The sequence below is a fragment of the Manacus candei genome, unplaced genomic scaffold (genome assembly GCF_025592945.1).
Source record: "Manacus candei isolate 608988 ecotype Guabito, Panama unplaced genomic scaffold, ASM2559294v1 h1tg000067l, whole genome shotgun sequence".
NCBI lineage: Eukaryota > Metazoa > Chordata > Aves > Passeriformes > Pipridae > Manacus > Manacus candei.
Window position 1 is genome coordinate 3,084,012 of NW_026138115.1, and position 15,931 is coordinate 3,099,942.

General features: G+C 50.1%; 1 protein-coding gene across 1 annotated transcript; it reads right to left on the reverse strand.

Moving 5' to 3' along the window:
* Positions 1 to 544: 544 nt before the first annotated feature.
* CHGA (chromogranin A) lies at positions 545 to 14,384 on the reverse strand. The gene is made up of 8 exons (XM_051806675.1): positions 14,171 to 14,384; positions 13,402 to 13,448; positions 9,555 to 9,648; positions 9,063 to 9,131; positions 6,783 to 6,881; positions 4,676 to 5,179; positions 3,758 to 4,236; positions 545 to 1,082 (listed from the first exon to the last, which is right to left on the reverse strand). The coding sequence occupies exons 1-8, from the start codon at positions 14,214 to 14,216 to the stop codon at positions 999 to 1,001; spliced, it is 1,422 nt and encodes a 473-aa protein (XP_051662635.1). The 5' UTR covers positions 14,217 to 14,384; the 3' UTR covers positions 545 to 998.
* Between the last annotated feature and the right edge of the window lie 1,547 nt (positions 14,385 to 15,931).

Sequence of the window (15,931 nt, forward strand, 5' to 3'; positions counted from 1 at the left end):
TGCCAGTTGGCCACCACGACTCCTGTGAGCCAGCACACAGGAGGGGCAGCCCTTTGGGATGGGCCTTCACCTCTGGGGAAGCATAGACCAGTACTTTTCCTCATGACTAGCCTATTTGTTACTTCTCTTTTTTGTAATCTACTTGTGTGTTGTCCAAATAGCCTGACTTGGTCAAGCACTGCCCCAGTGTTGAAACTTTTAATTGTTTTCTTTCTGGTCGACCTTGTGTTCATCGATAAACCTTGGATGTGACCCCTGAAGCTCCCAGGTCTCACTGAAGCTCCCAGGGCACCCACTGCCTGGCTGAGCTGTACAGCACCAGTGGGCCCTGGGTGGGCAGGGAGAGCTCTGCAGTGCTTGGGGACCACAGGGAAGTGTCCCCGATGCTGGGCCCCAGCGGGCAGCAGCGCAGAGCCTGGGTAAGGAGGGAACACCACCAGCGTGTGTCTGCAGTGAGGGGAGCCCTTCATTCCCCTCCTCTCTGCAGGACTGTACCAGCCCTGCAGTGTGCTGACAACCGAGACTGAAGCTGCCAAAACAAAGGAAGGAACCCACTGCAGTTTTATTTTTCCTTAGATAAATTTTTTTATATAGAATATATTACAGTCAGAGTTCTCAGCATTTAATCAAAAGATAACAAGTTATTGCAGTTTTTTACCCAGTGAAACTACCGGTGAAAGAAGAACTTTCTAGAAAGCTGTCTTGTCTTTTAAAAAAAAGAGGGAAAAAAACCCCACCCAGACAGAAAATACACATGTAGGTTGCACTTCGCACCCACCAGCGCCCGGCCGGGCGGGTGGGCGTCCGTGCGGACAGGGGAGCGTGAGGTGAAGCGGCGGCGATGGGCACAACACTACGGCGAAGGAGGCAGGCCTGGGCGCTAGCGAGGGCGGTGCTTCTGCTCGGCTTCATTGCTTTTAAATCGGGAAATGGAAACGCGGTGGGGAGGCGGGAGGGTGGCGCCGGTGCTCTCGCCTGCACAGGGAGGGCCGGAGCCCTCAGCCTCGCCTCAGCTCGTGCAGCTTGTGGGCAACGCGCTCCAGCTCGGCCTCGATGGCAGCCAGGCTCTCCAGCTCCTGGTCCTGCAAGGAAAGCCCAGGACACGTGTCAGCAGCCATGGGTGTGCAGCCCTCGCCCCACAGAGCTACAGAAAGCCTGGCCTGGGGCACGAGCACAGCTGCGTCCTGCCCCATCCCTTCAGCCTGCTCCTGCATTTGCCCCTCTGGACAGACATCTGTGCACAACACTGATTACTCCTGTCCTAATGTTTAATCACTGCAGCAGGTAATGGGGACAAGACATGCAGCTCCCGTACTTCCTCAGCCTTTCTGCCAGGCAGGGCAGCCCCCAACAGGTCTGTACCTCCAGAACAGGCTGAAGGGAGCTGGGGCCAGGGCAGGCTCTGCCATGGGCACCTGCACTGAGTCAGCGGAGTGCCTGAGTCAGCACTGGTGCCTGCCAGCTGTGGCAAGTGCAGCTTGTGCCTTGCTCGTGCAGGGGATGGTGGTGTCCCCTCTCCCCATGGTGCCCTGGGTGTTTGCATGTACTTCTACTACCAGAAGATGGTTTTCTGTTTGGGAAAGTAGTCAATTAGGAAGCCATCAATTTAAAGGCTCGAGCTGCCCATCACTTGGTGGTCTTTCTATAGCAGCTCTTGTGTATCTGTGCTGTCACCTGAAGCTATTTTATTTAGTGCAAGTACTCAAATTCCTAACTGCATAGCTTTGCTTGAACTTGGGTCATATCCAGCTGGCCCTGTCTTGCTGCCAGCTCCAGCCCTGCCTGCCTCTCACAGCTGCCATCAGCTGGGGCTCTCTGCGTTCTCCCAGTGCAGCAGCAGGCTCTGTGGGAGCAAACTTGGGGCTGTAGATGCTAAAAGTGCCTTTTCCCATCAGCAGAATCGAGGTGACAGCCCCTCTCCTGTGCAGAGGGAACAAAGCCTTGCTGCTGCCTGCAACAGCTACCAAGCACAGGCTGACACTGAGCCACTGGCCAGCACTGCATGTGGCTGGTGTGAAAAAATAAAGGAAGTATGTAAAAATAAGTAATTTTTTTCTCTTCCCTGAACTATTTTCCTGAACAGGGAAAAAGTCACCATGTCCCTCCACAGGGCCCTCATCTCAGCCCCTGGGAAGTCTTTGGTTACAGCAGGGTGTCAGCAGCTCAGGGTGCCCCAAGCACTCCAGGAGCCCAACTGAGCCCAAGCCACTGTTCCAGTGAGTTTTTGTTGAAGGAGGTCAGGGAGCAGCTGGCTGAGGCTCACCTTCTGGAGGAGAATTTTGGCTACAGCTGGAGCCCCCCGAAAGTGAGAAAAATAGCACTGTGCTGAGATCCTCCACAGCACCCAAAGAGAGCTTGGTGAGGCCCAAACCACTGCCTCATGATGTGCCTCTGCACTCTGGATCACTTCTGCCTGCCCCCACATGTTGAGCCCTGGAGAGTGCACAGGACAGCACTCGCAGCCCCCATCTGTGCCCACACTGGCCTCACTGGCCAAGCCACACCACCACACAGCCTGAAAATGAGGAGAGGGGACAGGATAGCAGCTGCTCTGGCAGAGCCAGAGCCTGTGCCTTCCTTTCCCTCACTTGTCTAGACATTCCTCACTGACTCCCGGAGGCCCTGATCTAGTTAAAAAACAAAACAAAACAAAACAAAAAACAACAGAAAGTCTTGTTGCAGCTGTAAACACAGCAGTTTTGCAGCGTCAACATCCTGCTTCCCAGTCCCTGTTTGGAGATTGAGTCCACCACCTTGCACACAAGGTGTACCCCAGAGCCACTGGCAGGGGCAGGTGGGCAGCAACCTCCTAAGGGGAGAGACCTAGGGTGTGGGCAGATGGTGGTGAGGAGCCAGATGGGCCAGCCCACCGCACTGCATCCCTGCTTCAAGCTGATATATTTGGCTTTGCTTTGAACCAACACAACTGGAGATGCTCTAGTAGCAGGGGATGCTGATGGGCAATCTTTGGCCAGTGGTTTGGTGTGTAACTAAGGGAAGAGGCTTGTTTTGGAGGAAAGAGAGCTGCAGAAGACTGGCTTCACTCTCCTGCTGCCCTGCCTCTTCCCAGGCACCTGATCTCGGCCTATCCCAGGGCAAACACCCACAAAGCCCATGCTCAGCCCTCTGAGCTATCCCAAATCAACTCCTGTGCCTGAAGCTGGGCCTCAGCACAAAGGCAAATCCACCAGTCCTGGCTGCTGTGGAGGTGCCGAGCTACTGCCCAGCATCACACAAGGTATCAGGGAAGGAGATGTCTGACTTTGGAAGCCTGACTCAGATGTATTCCAACATCTGTCAACAGTTTTGACTCCAATGCCCCAGCTTTCTCACCACAGCTGCACCCCTGAATTACCTCTGTAGGTCTGGCATTACTCACTCCATTCCTGAGACAGGGAAAGCATTTTCTTTGACTTGGAAGGGCTTTGAGACACAAGGCCCATCCCCAGGCTCCAGATTTAGCTCTGGTCACCATGTCCAGCACAGGCCAGTGCAAAAGTCCTGTCACTGGAGACATGACCCTGTGGGGCAGGGAATGTTTTTGCACTAATCACTAAAACAAAGATAAAAAAACAAAGACACAACTAGGTGCAAATTTCAATAGTACCTGGGGCTGAATGACTAAAAGTTCACTAAGCATCAGCTTAATATAACAGAGAATCACTGCTAGCTATGTTAATGCCAAGGTACCATCTGCATCTCCCAGCATAGTTTGGATAACCGGGCAGGATTTATTCTTAAGCCTAAGTACACCAACCTCTGTTCTTCTGTTAGCGCTGCCTTCCTCGTCCTTCTTTTCTTCAGGCATGGGAGCAAGTGGGAAGCCTCCTTCACTGCTGTCCTCCTTCGAGTGATGCTTCCATGACCTTTTCACATCTTCCTCTGGACTACGGAAGGCATACTTGCGGGACCTAAATGGCTTTTTCATGGACCTGTCTGGGTCTTCCCCACTATCATTTTCCTCCCGGCGCTTCTTTGATGTCAGCTGTTTGGCCAGCTCATCCATTTTGTTCCATCTCTTGGTGTCTTCCCACTCCCTGGAGGATTCCTCCTCCAGCTCGTCACTTTTGGCATCCCTGGTCTGGAAGGTGTCCTCCTCCTCCTGCATCCCCTCATCCTCCAGGTGATGTCTTCCTCCTCTCACTGCCCGGGGCTGCTCTTCTTCTTCCTCCTCCTCTTCCTCCTCCTCCTCAGAGCTCCGCCCATCTTTGCCAAATCCGAGCGCATCATCGTTATCTGAAAGAGCATGAAACAAAACAGTGAAAACAACTGTTAACCTGGTTGCAGTCCACCTTTGAACTGAGCCTTCAGGGGTGATGCCAGATGGGTTTCCTGACTTAGGCCCACTTTCCTAGGATTCTGCAGATACCCACTCTCATGTTGCCATGTCAGTAGCAAGGCTTGAAGGTAGCAGTCCGAAACCCTGCAGTAAGTCCAAGAAAAAGGAATTGGTTGTTCCCAGGACCTATAAGAGCCAAGGGCTTGTGTTACCTGCTGTGTATGGGCCCATGCTTCCAGTGCTTGTGGTGGGGTCTGGGTGGCTGCTGGCAAGGTTATATCTGTAAACCCAGTAAGCACCTGCCTGAGCTTTTTGGCCTTAAAGCCTCTAATCCATCTGTCTCAGTGCTCTCAGCTACCCCAGGAAAGTATCAGTGCAGTTGTCTGGGATACGTACTGTCATCTTCCTGCACCTCTTCAGCTTCCTCGTCCTCCTCAGCCAAATCAAGTGACCTCTCTGCTTCAGTAGGGTCCTCCTCTGCAGCATCATCTCCGTCATCCTCCCGCTCCACACGCTCCCCTGCCACCTCCTTGCTGTGCTCCCAGCCCTTCCTGGATGGCTCCTCTCCCTCACCCTCAAGCTCCAGGCTGTCCCTGGAGCCTCTGGGCTCCTCCTCTTCATCCTCTTGCTGCTGCTGCTCATCCTCACTGAAATCTTTGCCAGTGTGGTTGTCCAAAGCTCTGTCTCGCTGGGCATCGTCTGTATCCCTGATGTCATTGCTTTCTGCTTCTTCTCGATCCTCTTTCTCTACTGGTTTGGTATCCCTGGGCCTGGGCTCCCTCTCCTCCAGGCTGTTCTTTCCCTCCTCTCTTGAATCCTCATTTTGCTGGGGTTTCTGTTCTGTCAGCTCAGCCAGGGACCCCGTGGGCTGTTCCTCTTCGGGGTGCTCCCCTGCTGCATCTGCACAAGGACAAACAAGAAGAAATGCTTCTGCTGAGAGCTTGTTTCACAACCAGCAAAGCCCAATCATTTCCCAGGGAGCTTCAGCTCCACTCAGCAATCTGCTTAGCCAGCCCGTGGATCCTTTTGCAAGTCACTTCAGCATATGTTTGTGTTCAGGCAAGGCAGTGCTCTCTCTGGTGCCTGAGCTCCTGGAGAGACTCGCAAGGCTGAAGTTAAGCATATGCCAAAGTGTTTTGCTGCGGCACAGGCCTCATCACCGTCTCTTGAGATGCCAGCAATGAACTTGCCCTGCGTGAAACCAGATTGCAAGTAAAATGAAATTATTTAGGAGTGTAATACAGCATTTGCACAGCTCTCCCTGCTCTGAGTGCTGCGCTAACATTGCATCCTTATTTCTCCCGTCAGGCTGAAGAGGCAGCCAGCCCGGTTCCCAGGGTGCTGGAGGGAGGGGGTGTGGCTCTGCTTCTGCAAAGTAGCTACTCAGCAGGAGCTTAATGTGGGCTGGGTATTTGCTCTTGCTCAGGTGAGAGTGGCCTCTTTTAACACAATTAGACATAGAAACCACTTTGCAAAAGAAAAGATGAGGGCATAAAAGCCGGATAGTATGGAGAGGCAAGTGCAGCCCCAAGGAGTGCTGAGGAGTGTGCTGGGGTGAGGGGATGCTGGTCACACATGGCTGGTGAAGACCAGTGACACTGTGCTGGTGTTGCTGGACTGCCAGCTGGTCTGAAAGGCCCAATATGCCACACTTCATCCTCATCAGTCTCCACACTGCTGGAGCAAGAGGTTCAGGTCTGCCCTAACAGGAGGGAGATCCAGTGCCACTATCCTGTTGGCTTTTGGCCATGCTGGCTGCAGTAGCAGCTCCCAGGAGTGTCTCTACTCATTGCTTTGAGCAGCTTTGAAATGAAGTCTCAGCATCACTGTGCTACTGTGGTTCAACCACATGATCCAGAGCCCTCTTGAGACCCTCTGTGGGGGTGCAGCTACTAGATGAAAAGTCACATCACCCCACATTGGCATTGTGTCTTCCTGACAAGGAAGAAGAAAGGGGCCGAACCCAACTTTCTGCCAAACTGCTTGTCTCTAGTCAGGCCACAGAAACATAGTGACAAGGGAAAATCTCAGCTGAACATGATCTTTCCAAGATAACAGGGGTTTTGTGGGGGTGTGTACAATGTCTGTATAGCAAGTTCCATTTTTCCTTCAGAGACCCATTACTCAGTATTTTAGATGCCTGGAAACAAGGGTGGCAGGCACAGGCCCACATCACTCTTGCCTGTATCACTGTCTTTCAGTCCTGGATTTCCCTGGCTGTGACTCATTTAAACGTTAGGAGTGAGTGATAGTGTGAGCAGCAGGGTAGAAAAGATCAGTATCGGTTTGGTAACTTGACAATCACCAGTTACCATAGCTCAGAAACTACATGTTGTTTAAGCTTGTAAATAAGAAAGCAAACATCAGGTTGGTTGTGTGTGTCAGTGGCAGCATCAAAGAAGATGCCTGCAAGAGAAGCAGATGGACATATCAAGGCTGTTAGAAAGAACATCCTTGTTTACAGCCTGACCTGTATTTCCCGGGGGTGGAGGCTGACACTGACCTCTCTGCTTGTTCTTGTCATTCTGGCTTTCAAGGACTTCGGAAAGTTCATCTTCGAAGCCACTGTTTTTCTTCTGCTGATGGGTTCTCTCATTGGCACCTGTGTCAAATGACAAAAAGTATGGAAAGGCAACAGTCCCTCCTGTGTTTCAGAAAGTAGAGGTAGGGAAATAGTTCTGTGCCCTTTGTATTTTCTACAGCGGACAAATCTGCCAAAGGGGAGCTGTGAGGAGAAGCGACTGGAGGATACGTGAATCAACTGCAGTAACAAAACCACAATCAGAAACATCGTCTGCAGGAAAGAAAATGGTCTCTAAACAAACAGAGAATCAGCGTTGCCAGGAAAACTAATATTGATGGAGATCTAGGGAATAAGAGGTGCTGAACTGCAGCACACTGAGGCCAAAGAAAGACTTCAGCATTAGAGTAATAAAGGATAAAAATTGCCTCCTGTCAGATTCTGCCTATGTACCTCAGCTGAGGTGAGCACTGAGAGCTTCTGTGCCCTCCAGCCTAGTTGTGGAGGCCCCTCTCCCAGGGTGCTGGGAGAAAGAAGCAGTGTTCATTCCCACTGCAGGGATAGCCTGGGGCTCCAAGGCCCCACACTGGGATTATGGAATCCACTTGACAAACATAACACCCTGGAGGAAGGTGTCTGAAGGCAACACAAGCTGGAGGTCAGAGTGCAGCTGTCCTGGCAACCAACACTCCCCAGACAGCCCCATTCCAATGGGATCTGCAAGCCAAGCAAGGTCTGTCTAACCCAGCTCATGCCCTGCTTCTTTGTCTTAATGCAGCGGCGAGAGGGAACACTGCCCAGTGCTCTCTAGCCCAGAACTGAATGATGTGGGTTCTCCAGCCTGAGCAGAACCAGCTGCAGCCAGCACAGAGGAGACCAAGATAAACACCTTTGCTTTTCCCTTGGTCTACAAGACCGTCCTACCCCCACTCTCTGTGATCTATAGATGAGAGCTCATGTTACTCTGGGACTAAGAGATGTGATGGGCTCAGGCCAAGAAAAGAACGGAGCAAGATGCACCTCTGTGAAACAAGTTCCTTCTCACAGACTCTATGCTGAGGGGCACAGCCTTGCTTATAACTGAGTGCTCCTCCTCAAACCCCTACTGTGCCTAGGCACCAGCATCCCAGCACACTGAGGAGGATAAGGTTTCTTTCTTCTGGATCACTGGAGCATCCATGGGGCCCATCTGAGGTCACTGCCCAGCTGGCCCCTCCACCGTTTGGGTAGTGACCAAAATATGGCTTTGGAACTGCATGAGAGTCCCAATCCTGACTTCCTGAAATTTTCCTCTTCCTTTTCCCTGTTGCCTCTGTGTCTTCCTTGCTCTGAAAGCATTCTGGTGGCACTGCCTTCCAGCCACCCCTGGCAGACTTGCCACACAGGAGCAGGGCACGGGGATGCCCTGATCATCTTCTCCCTGCTGATGCCCAGCTGTCACCCAGGTTAGCCCAGGGAGAAGGAGGAGGGAAGGTCAGGAGGTACTCTCCCTGTAGCATGGGGAGAGCCCTGTTGCAAACTTCAACTGGACCACCTGGACAGAGGGATCTGGACTAGCTGTGAAGTAGCTTTGCCTGAGACCTGCATGTCAGCTCTGGGCAACTTGGCACCTGAGAACAGCCCTTCTTCCCCTTGCACACCCCTTTGCACAGCTCTGTGCTGCTGCTACTCCCACAATGACCTATGGTGAGCAGCCTGCACCTCTCCAAATCAAAGAAACTTGCATTTGAGTTAAGCAAACCATCAAAAAAACCCCATTAGCTCAAGAACATTTTCATCTTTTAGGAGCAAGTCCTACTCAATGCTCAGTGTGGATTCCCTTCTTCCATACCTGGGTTTAGTGCTAGATTCCAGCTGCACAAACAGTGAAGGTTTTCTTGCCTTTCATTCCAGTTTGGGAGCTGGAGATTATTTGTTGAATTAAATTCCAGTATGTCCTTTTAGGGTTCTCCCACCCCAAAATGTCTATACTCTGCATCACTACCAAATCATGCTGATAGTTATGGAAATAATGAGATACATATTGCAGATACATATTGGAGTTATAAGGAAAATTCCTGTCCCCACTCACAATCTCTACTGGAAGTCCCGTAACTGTATTTCCTAGGGCATATTTATATGATCTCAAACTAATGTAAAATAAATTAAAAAACCAATACCAAACAAGCAATAAAACTGTGTAAGGGGCTACAAAAGATGAAAACACACTTCCCTATAACTTCCCTCTAGTTATATTCCCAAATAACTGTGCTGGTACTGTACCTTGAGCAGCAATTTCCTGGAGTTCCTTCAATAGGTTTTGGTGGCGAAGGATAGAAATAATTCGTTCATCTGCAATAGGGAAGACTTAGTAAAGAAAGTCGCCAAAGACAACCTCCCCCCACCCCCAGGAAATGAAAAAGAAGCCCAAATGCCACCTCACTCCTCATTTGCTCTTCTCTTTCCTTTGGCCTGATTTGCTGTCACGTCTTAACCGCATGATTAAGATGACAGGAAGGTCCTATGAAAACCAGGCGGTTTGATGTCAGCCAGCACCCCCCTGTGCCCACATGAGGCCAGGCCTGGGACAAGCAGCAGCTCTGTCCCTGCTTCTGGGGCACAGTGCAGACTGGTGGGGTGACTGTGAGGAGGTGAGTGTGTCGAGGACCCCTTAACAGGGATCAAGGAGCCAGGTCTCTGCTGGTCAGGGCAGGACCAGCCCCTACTTGCCAGATCTGTGCTTGCTGATACCCAGCATTAAGTCTAAGGCTGTACCTCCTCGGAGTGTTTCTAGGCATTCCTCGCTGATCGGCAGGGGGTTTGGCTTAGATAAAGTATCAGAGATGACCTCTACAATGCACTTCATCACCTAGAAAGAGACAAAAATACAAACTGAAGCACTGCTTTTTTATCTTTTTTTCCTAAATCTACTTGTTACCAAGGCTAAAATGCAGCAGGTGCTGTCACAGATCTTTCTGGTCAAGCCAGAACTGAATTTTCAGTTCCTGTTTTACCTGATGCAGGAACAGAGGGTACCTGCTGCAACTCAGAAGTGAACAAATGACACGTGACACTGGAAAGAGCTTCTTCAACATGACACACAGTTCAGCTGAGGATTTCACAGCTTCAGACCATCCCAGGGCCTGGGCACATCAGGAGAGTAAAGGGTATCTGGATATATACATAGAAAGCTCAAAATTGTCCTCTTTTAAGCCAATATATCTCAACATGTATCTCATAAAAGGGCTCAGTGGATTGTAGAGAGAAACAAGTGGTCATTGTTGTTCAATAGGTGACCTTGAAATCTTGCACGCTCTTCAAAGCCTGAGAAAGGCACTACAGTTACATTGCAGCCAGGCATGGAAGGTGAGGTCAGGGGCAAACTACTTGCAAACACAGAGGTAAAATACTGCTCTCAAACCCTAGAGAAGGACAAGACACTCTGGAGAAGTGTTTGACCTTGTGCTTTGAGTGTTCAAACCATCTGCTACAGACTGGAAGAGCTGTACAAGGTGGCAGGTCATCTGAAAGTGAAGAAAATCTGGTGCAGCTTCTCAGACAGGATGAACTCTGGGCCCACCCTTTCCAGCAGCTCTTTTCTTCAGCGTAAGATGAGGAGCATTATTTATCTGGTTTGTCACCTGTAGTGAGATGGAAGGCCTAACTCTTCATCCACACAACTGCAGCACTGCTGATACCACAGGGATCCCAGAGCTATGTGTGTGGTAGGAGAATGAAAGAGGTGCAGAGGCAATTTGGTACCTCTGTCAGGTGTGAAGACACACAAAAACACCCCACTGGAAGCCCTAATGTGTTACCATGGTAGACACAAACGATCACACAGGAGAGAAGCATTCACTACAGTCTGGGGCTGGTTAATGGTGTAGGAATCAGGTTGCCTAGTTCAAAAGGATAGTTATTTATAAAGTAGCCCAGGAAGGATGCAAGGCTCACAACTGCTTGTGGAAAAAAACAGAGGCTAAACTGGAAAAAAAAAAAGAATACAGGTAAGCCTTGAGAGAAAAAAATTCACTCACTGAATCTCTTTCTCCTGATGATTTCTGCAAGCAGCCCTGAGAGCCCTGACCTCCCTCACAGTGCACCATTCCCAGGAGAGCTGAGCACTGTGGCTGCAGCAGAAATTAAACACAAGTCAGCAATTCCCAGTCATCTACAATGCTGTTCATTCAAGCAACTGGATATATCCATTGACCAGCTGGAATGGGCAAATTTTCACCCTATGTAAGGAGAGAATTCTGCCTTTGCAGATCACAGCCATAAAATGCTGAACTCCTGAACTCCTTTGAGTTTGAGGGGATTGCTTGATGGATTAAAAATGTTACAGGAAAGATCTAAAAAAAATAAACAAGGGGAATTTCCCTGGTATTACTCTCCTATACCACAAGCAATCTAATAATACTGATTTTAGATGACTTTGAGTCACCTCACTCTACCATTAAATCGAAAAAAACTCCAGGTTCTGATTCTCCCCTCCCATGTTTCCCAACCTCTGAACTCCCTTATTGCAACAGGTTTTGATGCAGCTTCAGAATTAAGGACTTTCTCAGCATGAGAAATAAGAATCTAGTTCAATGAAATATTCTATTCAAGCCTTTTGAAGGCTTCCAAGATGATTCAAGGTCTTTGAGCACAAAAACCCACATCAGTTACCACAGAAATACAGTCAACTCTGTGGAGGAACTCTGTAAGGTAATGAAGGAAGAATGCAGTCATTCCGCAGCACTCCCCTTGTCTTTTTGTTAGAGCAAGTCTTGCAAAGTGAGGCTTCCCAAGGTCATGAAATAATAACCTGCATCAGGAAATCGACGAGATCCTTTCCAAATGAATGTAATTAATCCAGTGCAGAAACTCAGACTGGATTTTTGCCATAGCTATCATATAACCATGAGCAGGTAACTAGATCCTTAAGAGCAGTTCACAATGTCCCCACACAGAAATCTCCAAAGGATCTTGTCCTTACAAGGACAGACTTCTCCATATTTGAGCTTGGCTATGCTCAGGCCCTTCTGAAATGTATGGTTGTAAGAGGGAAGCAAGCACAATAGTGGGCAAACACCAGAGACATTGTAAATGCTTTGGTTGTGCTCAGCCCCCTGTGGAAAGCCCTTGGTGTAAGGGAAGTCTGATGAGCTGCCCAGCAAAGGTCTGCAGGTCCTGACCACACATTACATATCCCTGAGCTACCCACAAATGCTGGTGGCACAGAGCATGGTGTGTAGGAAGAGCTGCAGTGCTTGTTGCTGTATTCATGTGATGATATCCCTGCCCTGATCTGTCCTGACTTCCTTCACTAAAATGCTGTGTCTCAGAGGGTGGTGAAGGCAGAAAGTCCTAAGGCTCCTTCCAGTTGCAGCAAATTCAAAAGAAAGCTGATTTTGCTCTCAGATAAAGCATGTGTCGGCGTAATACCCAGGGAGGGGGGCAGTCTTGGGAAGGAATCCTTCCGTGGTGGAAGCATTTCCATAGAGTTGCACCAACTGCCACAAAAGTGCCATTTTTAACACAAAGAACATATTGGGGGATAGATCTCACAGGGAAAATCATGGAATTAATGGACTGTCCCACCAGATGCCCAACGAGCATCACACTCTGGCATGGCCAGTTGAAGTGCCTATCCCGCGTGCCCTTCCTCAGCAGCACACCGACCAAGGAAGGCATCCGGTGTCTCACAGCTCATGGCTCAGCCCCAGCAAGGGCTAAGCAGGCTAAAAGTCTTAACAAAGCAACCACTGCCCGGGCCCAGGCACGTCTGACAGAAAACAGGGAGGCATTGCTCATGGCACATGTCCTATAGGTAACATGCAATGGAGCCTGTACCCTCCCCTACTGCTGCTGGGGGAAAAAACATTTTGTGGCTAGAAGATTTCACAACATAGAACATTTCAAGAAGTAAGGAGGAAAAGGCTGGAGTTTCGTTTCTGGACATGAATTTCTGTAGAAGTTTTAATTTGGGCAGCCAAAAGATTGGCTCGTCTGAAAGATGGGGAAGGAGGAGGTGAGGGGGGTGGTGTCTGTCACAGATAAACACAGGCAAACCCACCTATCCAAGCATTTAGGCTGCCAAAAGTCTATTGGGAGAGCACACATTTGCAAAATGCAGCTATTAATGTCAGAGGGCATGACACAGATGTAGGCACGGAAGCCTATAAAGGAGGGCTGGAGAGGTCAGCCAAGTCCTGTGCTGCTTGTAGCCATCCAGACAGGCTGAGCAGCTCCTGAGAATGGATTAGCAAGCCAAGAGTACCAGTTGCCTATTTTTCCGGAACATGCATGTTTAAGGAACATACTACACGCATGCAAACACAGATGTACACACCCCAAACACACACAGTTCTAGCAATGCCCTTTCCTGAATCACATCTCCCCCCACTCTCTCCTGAGTCACCTCCTGCTGGGAGCTTTGGAAAGCTGAAAGTAGGAGGACTGGGGAAAGGTATACCCAGCCTCCATCTCCTCACTAAACAAGCTTGTCCAATCCCTCTGGTACATCCTAAGGGACTTCCTCAGGTGCAGGAGCAGGCCAAAACCAAACAGCTAGGTGTAGGTTAAACATCACATCCTTCCTCTTCATTTGACCCTTCCACTACTGGCCCATCCTTACCTTAGTGTCGCTTTTATTCATGTCATTTGTCACAGGAAGGGAGACGGCTGTAAGGTGGGGAGAGGGGAAAAAAAGAGAACTTGTTATTCATTTCAGCTGTGAGATGAGTAAGGAATTACTATCCTGCTAAAAATGGGAGTGGAGAAGAGGGCTATCACACTCTGGTAGAAGTAGTCCCTGGGTGCAGCAGCTGGATGTATGCACTGTGCCCCTCTCAGTCTGGGAAGAGGGAAGGGGAAGAGGGAAGGGGAAGAGGGAAGGGGAAGAGGGAAGGGGAAGAGGGAAGGGGAAGAGGGAAGGGGAAGAGGGAAGGGGAAGAGGGGAAGGGGAAGAGGGGAAGGGAAGGGAAGGGAAGGGAAGGGAAGGGAAGGGAAGGGAAGGGAAGGGAAGGGAAGGGAAGGGAAGGGAAGGGAAGGGAAGGGAAGGGAAGGGAAGGGAAGGGAAGGGAAGGGAAGGGAAGGGAAGGGAAGGGAAGGGAAGGGAAGGGAAGGGAAGGGAAGGGAAGGGAAGGGAAGGGAAGGGAAGGGAAGGGAAGGGAAGGGAAGGGAAGGGAAGGGAAGGGAAGGGAAGGGAAGGGAAGGGAAGGGAAGGGAAGGGAAGGGAAGGGAAGGGAAGGGAAGGGAAGGGCCCGGCCATCGGCAGTGACCTTGCGGCGGCCGCTGTCCGCGGTGCTGACGGGGCCGGTCCGTCCCTGTCCGCGGTGCCGAGGGGCGGGAGCGGGGCCGGGGTGCGGCAGGGGGGACACGGAGCCCAGCCCAGCCCCACTTACCCGGCACGGCCAGGAGCAGGACAGCGAGCAGTCCTGGGCGGCTCATGGTGCTGGCGGGATGGAGGGAGGGAGAAAGGGGCAGAGGGTGAGTCCGTGCTGTCGTGGGGGCTCCAGGCAGAGTGCCGGGGGGACCAGCACCGGCCGTGTGTATCTACGCCAGTGCCCTGGCTGAGGATCCCAGATGGGGCACTGCAGCAACCGGCTCATTTATATATCCCAGCCCTCGGAAATGGCGTCAGGAGGAAGCCACCTCCTCCTCTCCCCCCTCCCCTAGCACAGAGCCTTCCTTCCCAAGAGCCTCCATCAGTCGCCGGGTGTCGGAGGAGCGGCCACACACCAGCATCCCCCCGACTTCCCCGGCTGCCTGTGCCAGTAGAAGGTGTCAGGCCCCTGTTGCTCCACCTTCTCGCACTTGGCAGGCACAGGAAGGTTGAGGCGTGTTTCCAGAATACTGCTTTTCCAACGCTTCACCCGACACTGGCAATCTACAGCACCTCTGCACCTGTGCCCTCTCTGTACGCACCGGCAATCAAACGTGAGAGTCACTCCGTGTCCCAGCCAGTATTGTTACCTGTAGGTGGTTTTGCCCTCTCGGGGTCCCCTTGCCTTTCACTGACCATGGAAGTTTAGAACAGGTGCTGAAATTTTTAGATGCCTGTTAAACAGGTCCACAGAGGATGGGGGTCCATGTAAGACCAGTCAAGAGAGACCAGAGAACTGGTCACCATGAAGCAGGTTTGATGGTGGAGATGGTAAGTCCCGGCTGTTATGAAATATTTGTTAGTAGGATATCATGTGAGTTAAACAGCAAAGGCTGGTGCATCTGTTGCCCAGCTATTGTGACTCTGCAAGCAAATTTTAATAGGTTGCTACCCATTTGTCCAATGTTTCATAATAATCTGTAGCAACAACCTACACTCCATAGTTGAAGTAACCAAGATTACCTGGTTGCCAGTTTGCATTGGCAAAGGGAGAGAGGAAGTAACAAAGTGTACCATTCTCTTGGTCACAAGCATATCCATGCTTCTAAAAGACTGTGTCTCTGTTCTTTGTATGGAGCATCTGTCAGGTCAGTCAGCTGGATTCTCTTTTGAAAGTGAATCTAATGCTTCTTTAGGACAATATTTCTTTAGGAATAGCAGCTCAGCTATTCTGTGCTATCCATCAAGCGACTTCAGAGGTCACAAAAGCCAGGGACTTAAACTAGAAAACAAAATTCAGAAAAATGCACTGACCTCCTCCACCCTGCATCACTCTGTTCACAGGGGAGTCCAAGGAACTAGAGAGAACCTAAGAGGTCATCTTGTCTAAGATAACAAGAACTTTTCTATGAGACCAGGGAGTACTGACTGCACTATAGGTTTCCCCTTTCTCTTTCCAGATGCACATGGACATGTGCTCCAAATGTCCTGATATCTATCTGATTTAAATGCATGCTTCAAAAGGCACATTTGGATTCTAAAAGGCCACTCATACAAAATCAAATCGCCTCTTGTCTGTTGCATTTTCTAGTTAATAGCAGAGAAAATATGGAAATAAATTGATCCTCTGAACAGTGTTTTTGAATGGCACTGTTGATGGTTAAATGTTCATAAGTCTAGGAAATGAACACCCATGACAGTTCTTGTTCCATGGGGAACCTGCATCCTCCAGAACAATAATATCCTCTCTTTTTGGTTGTGTTGTTTTGTTTTGTTTTTCTTTCTTTTCTTTTTTTTTTTTCACAGACTGTGTTTGTGTGTTGTAGAATTATTTATTGGG

Excerpts from the sequence above, each read along its gene's own strand:
- CHGA (XM_051806675.1), bottom strand. The coding sequence starts at position 14,216 with ATGAGCCGCCCAGGACTGCTCGCTGTCCTGCTCCTGGCCGTGCCGG. Across the intron at positions 9,132-9,554 it reads CCTAGAAACACTCCGAGGAG|ATGAACGAATTATTTCTATC; the intron begins GTACAGCCTTAG and ends TCCCTATTGCAG. Across the intron at positions 4,237-4,675 it reads AGAGGTGCAGGAAGATGACA|ATAACGATGATGCGCTCGGA; the intron begins GTACGTATCCCA and ends ATGCTCTTTCAG.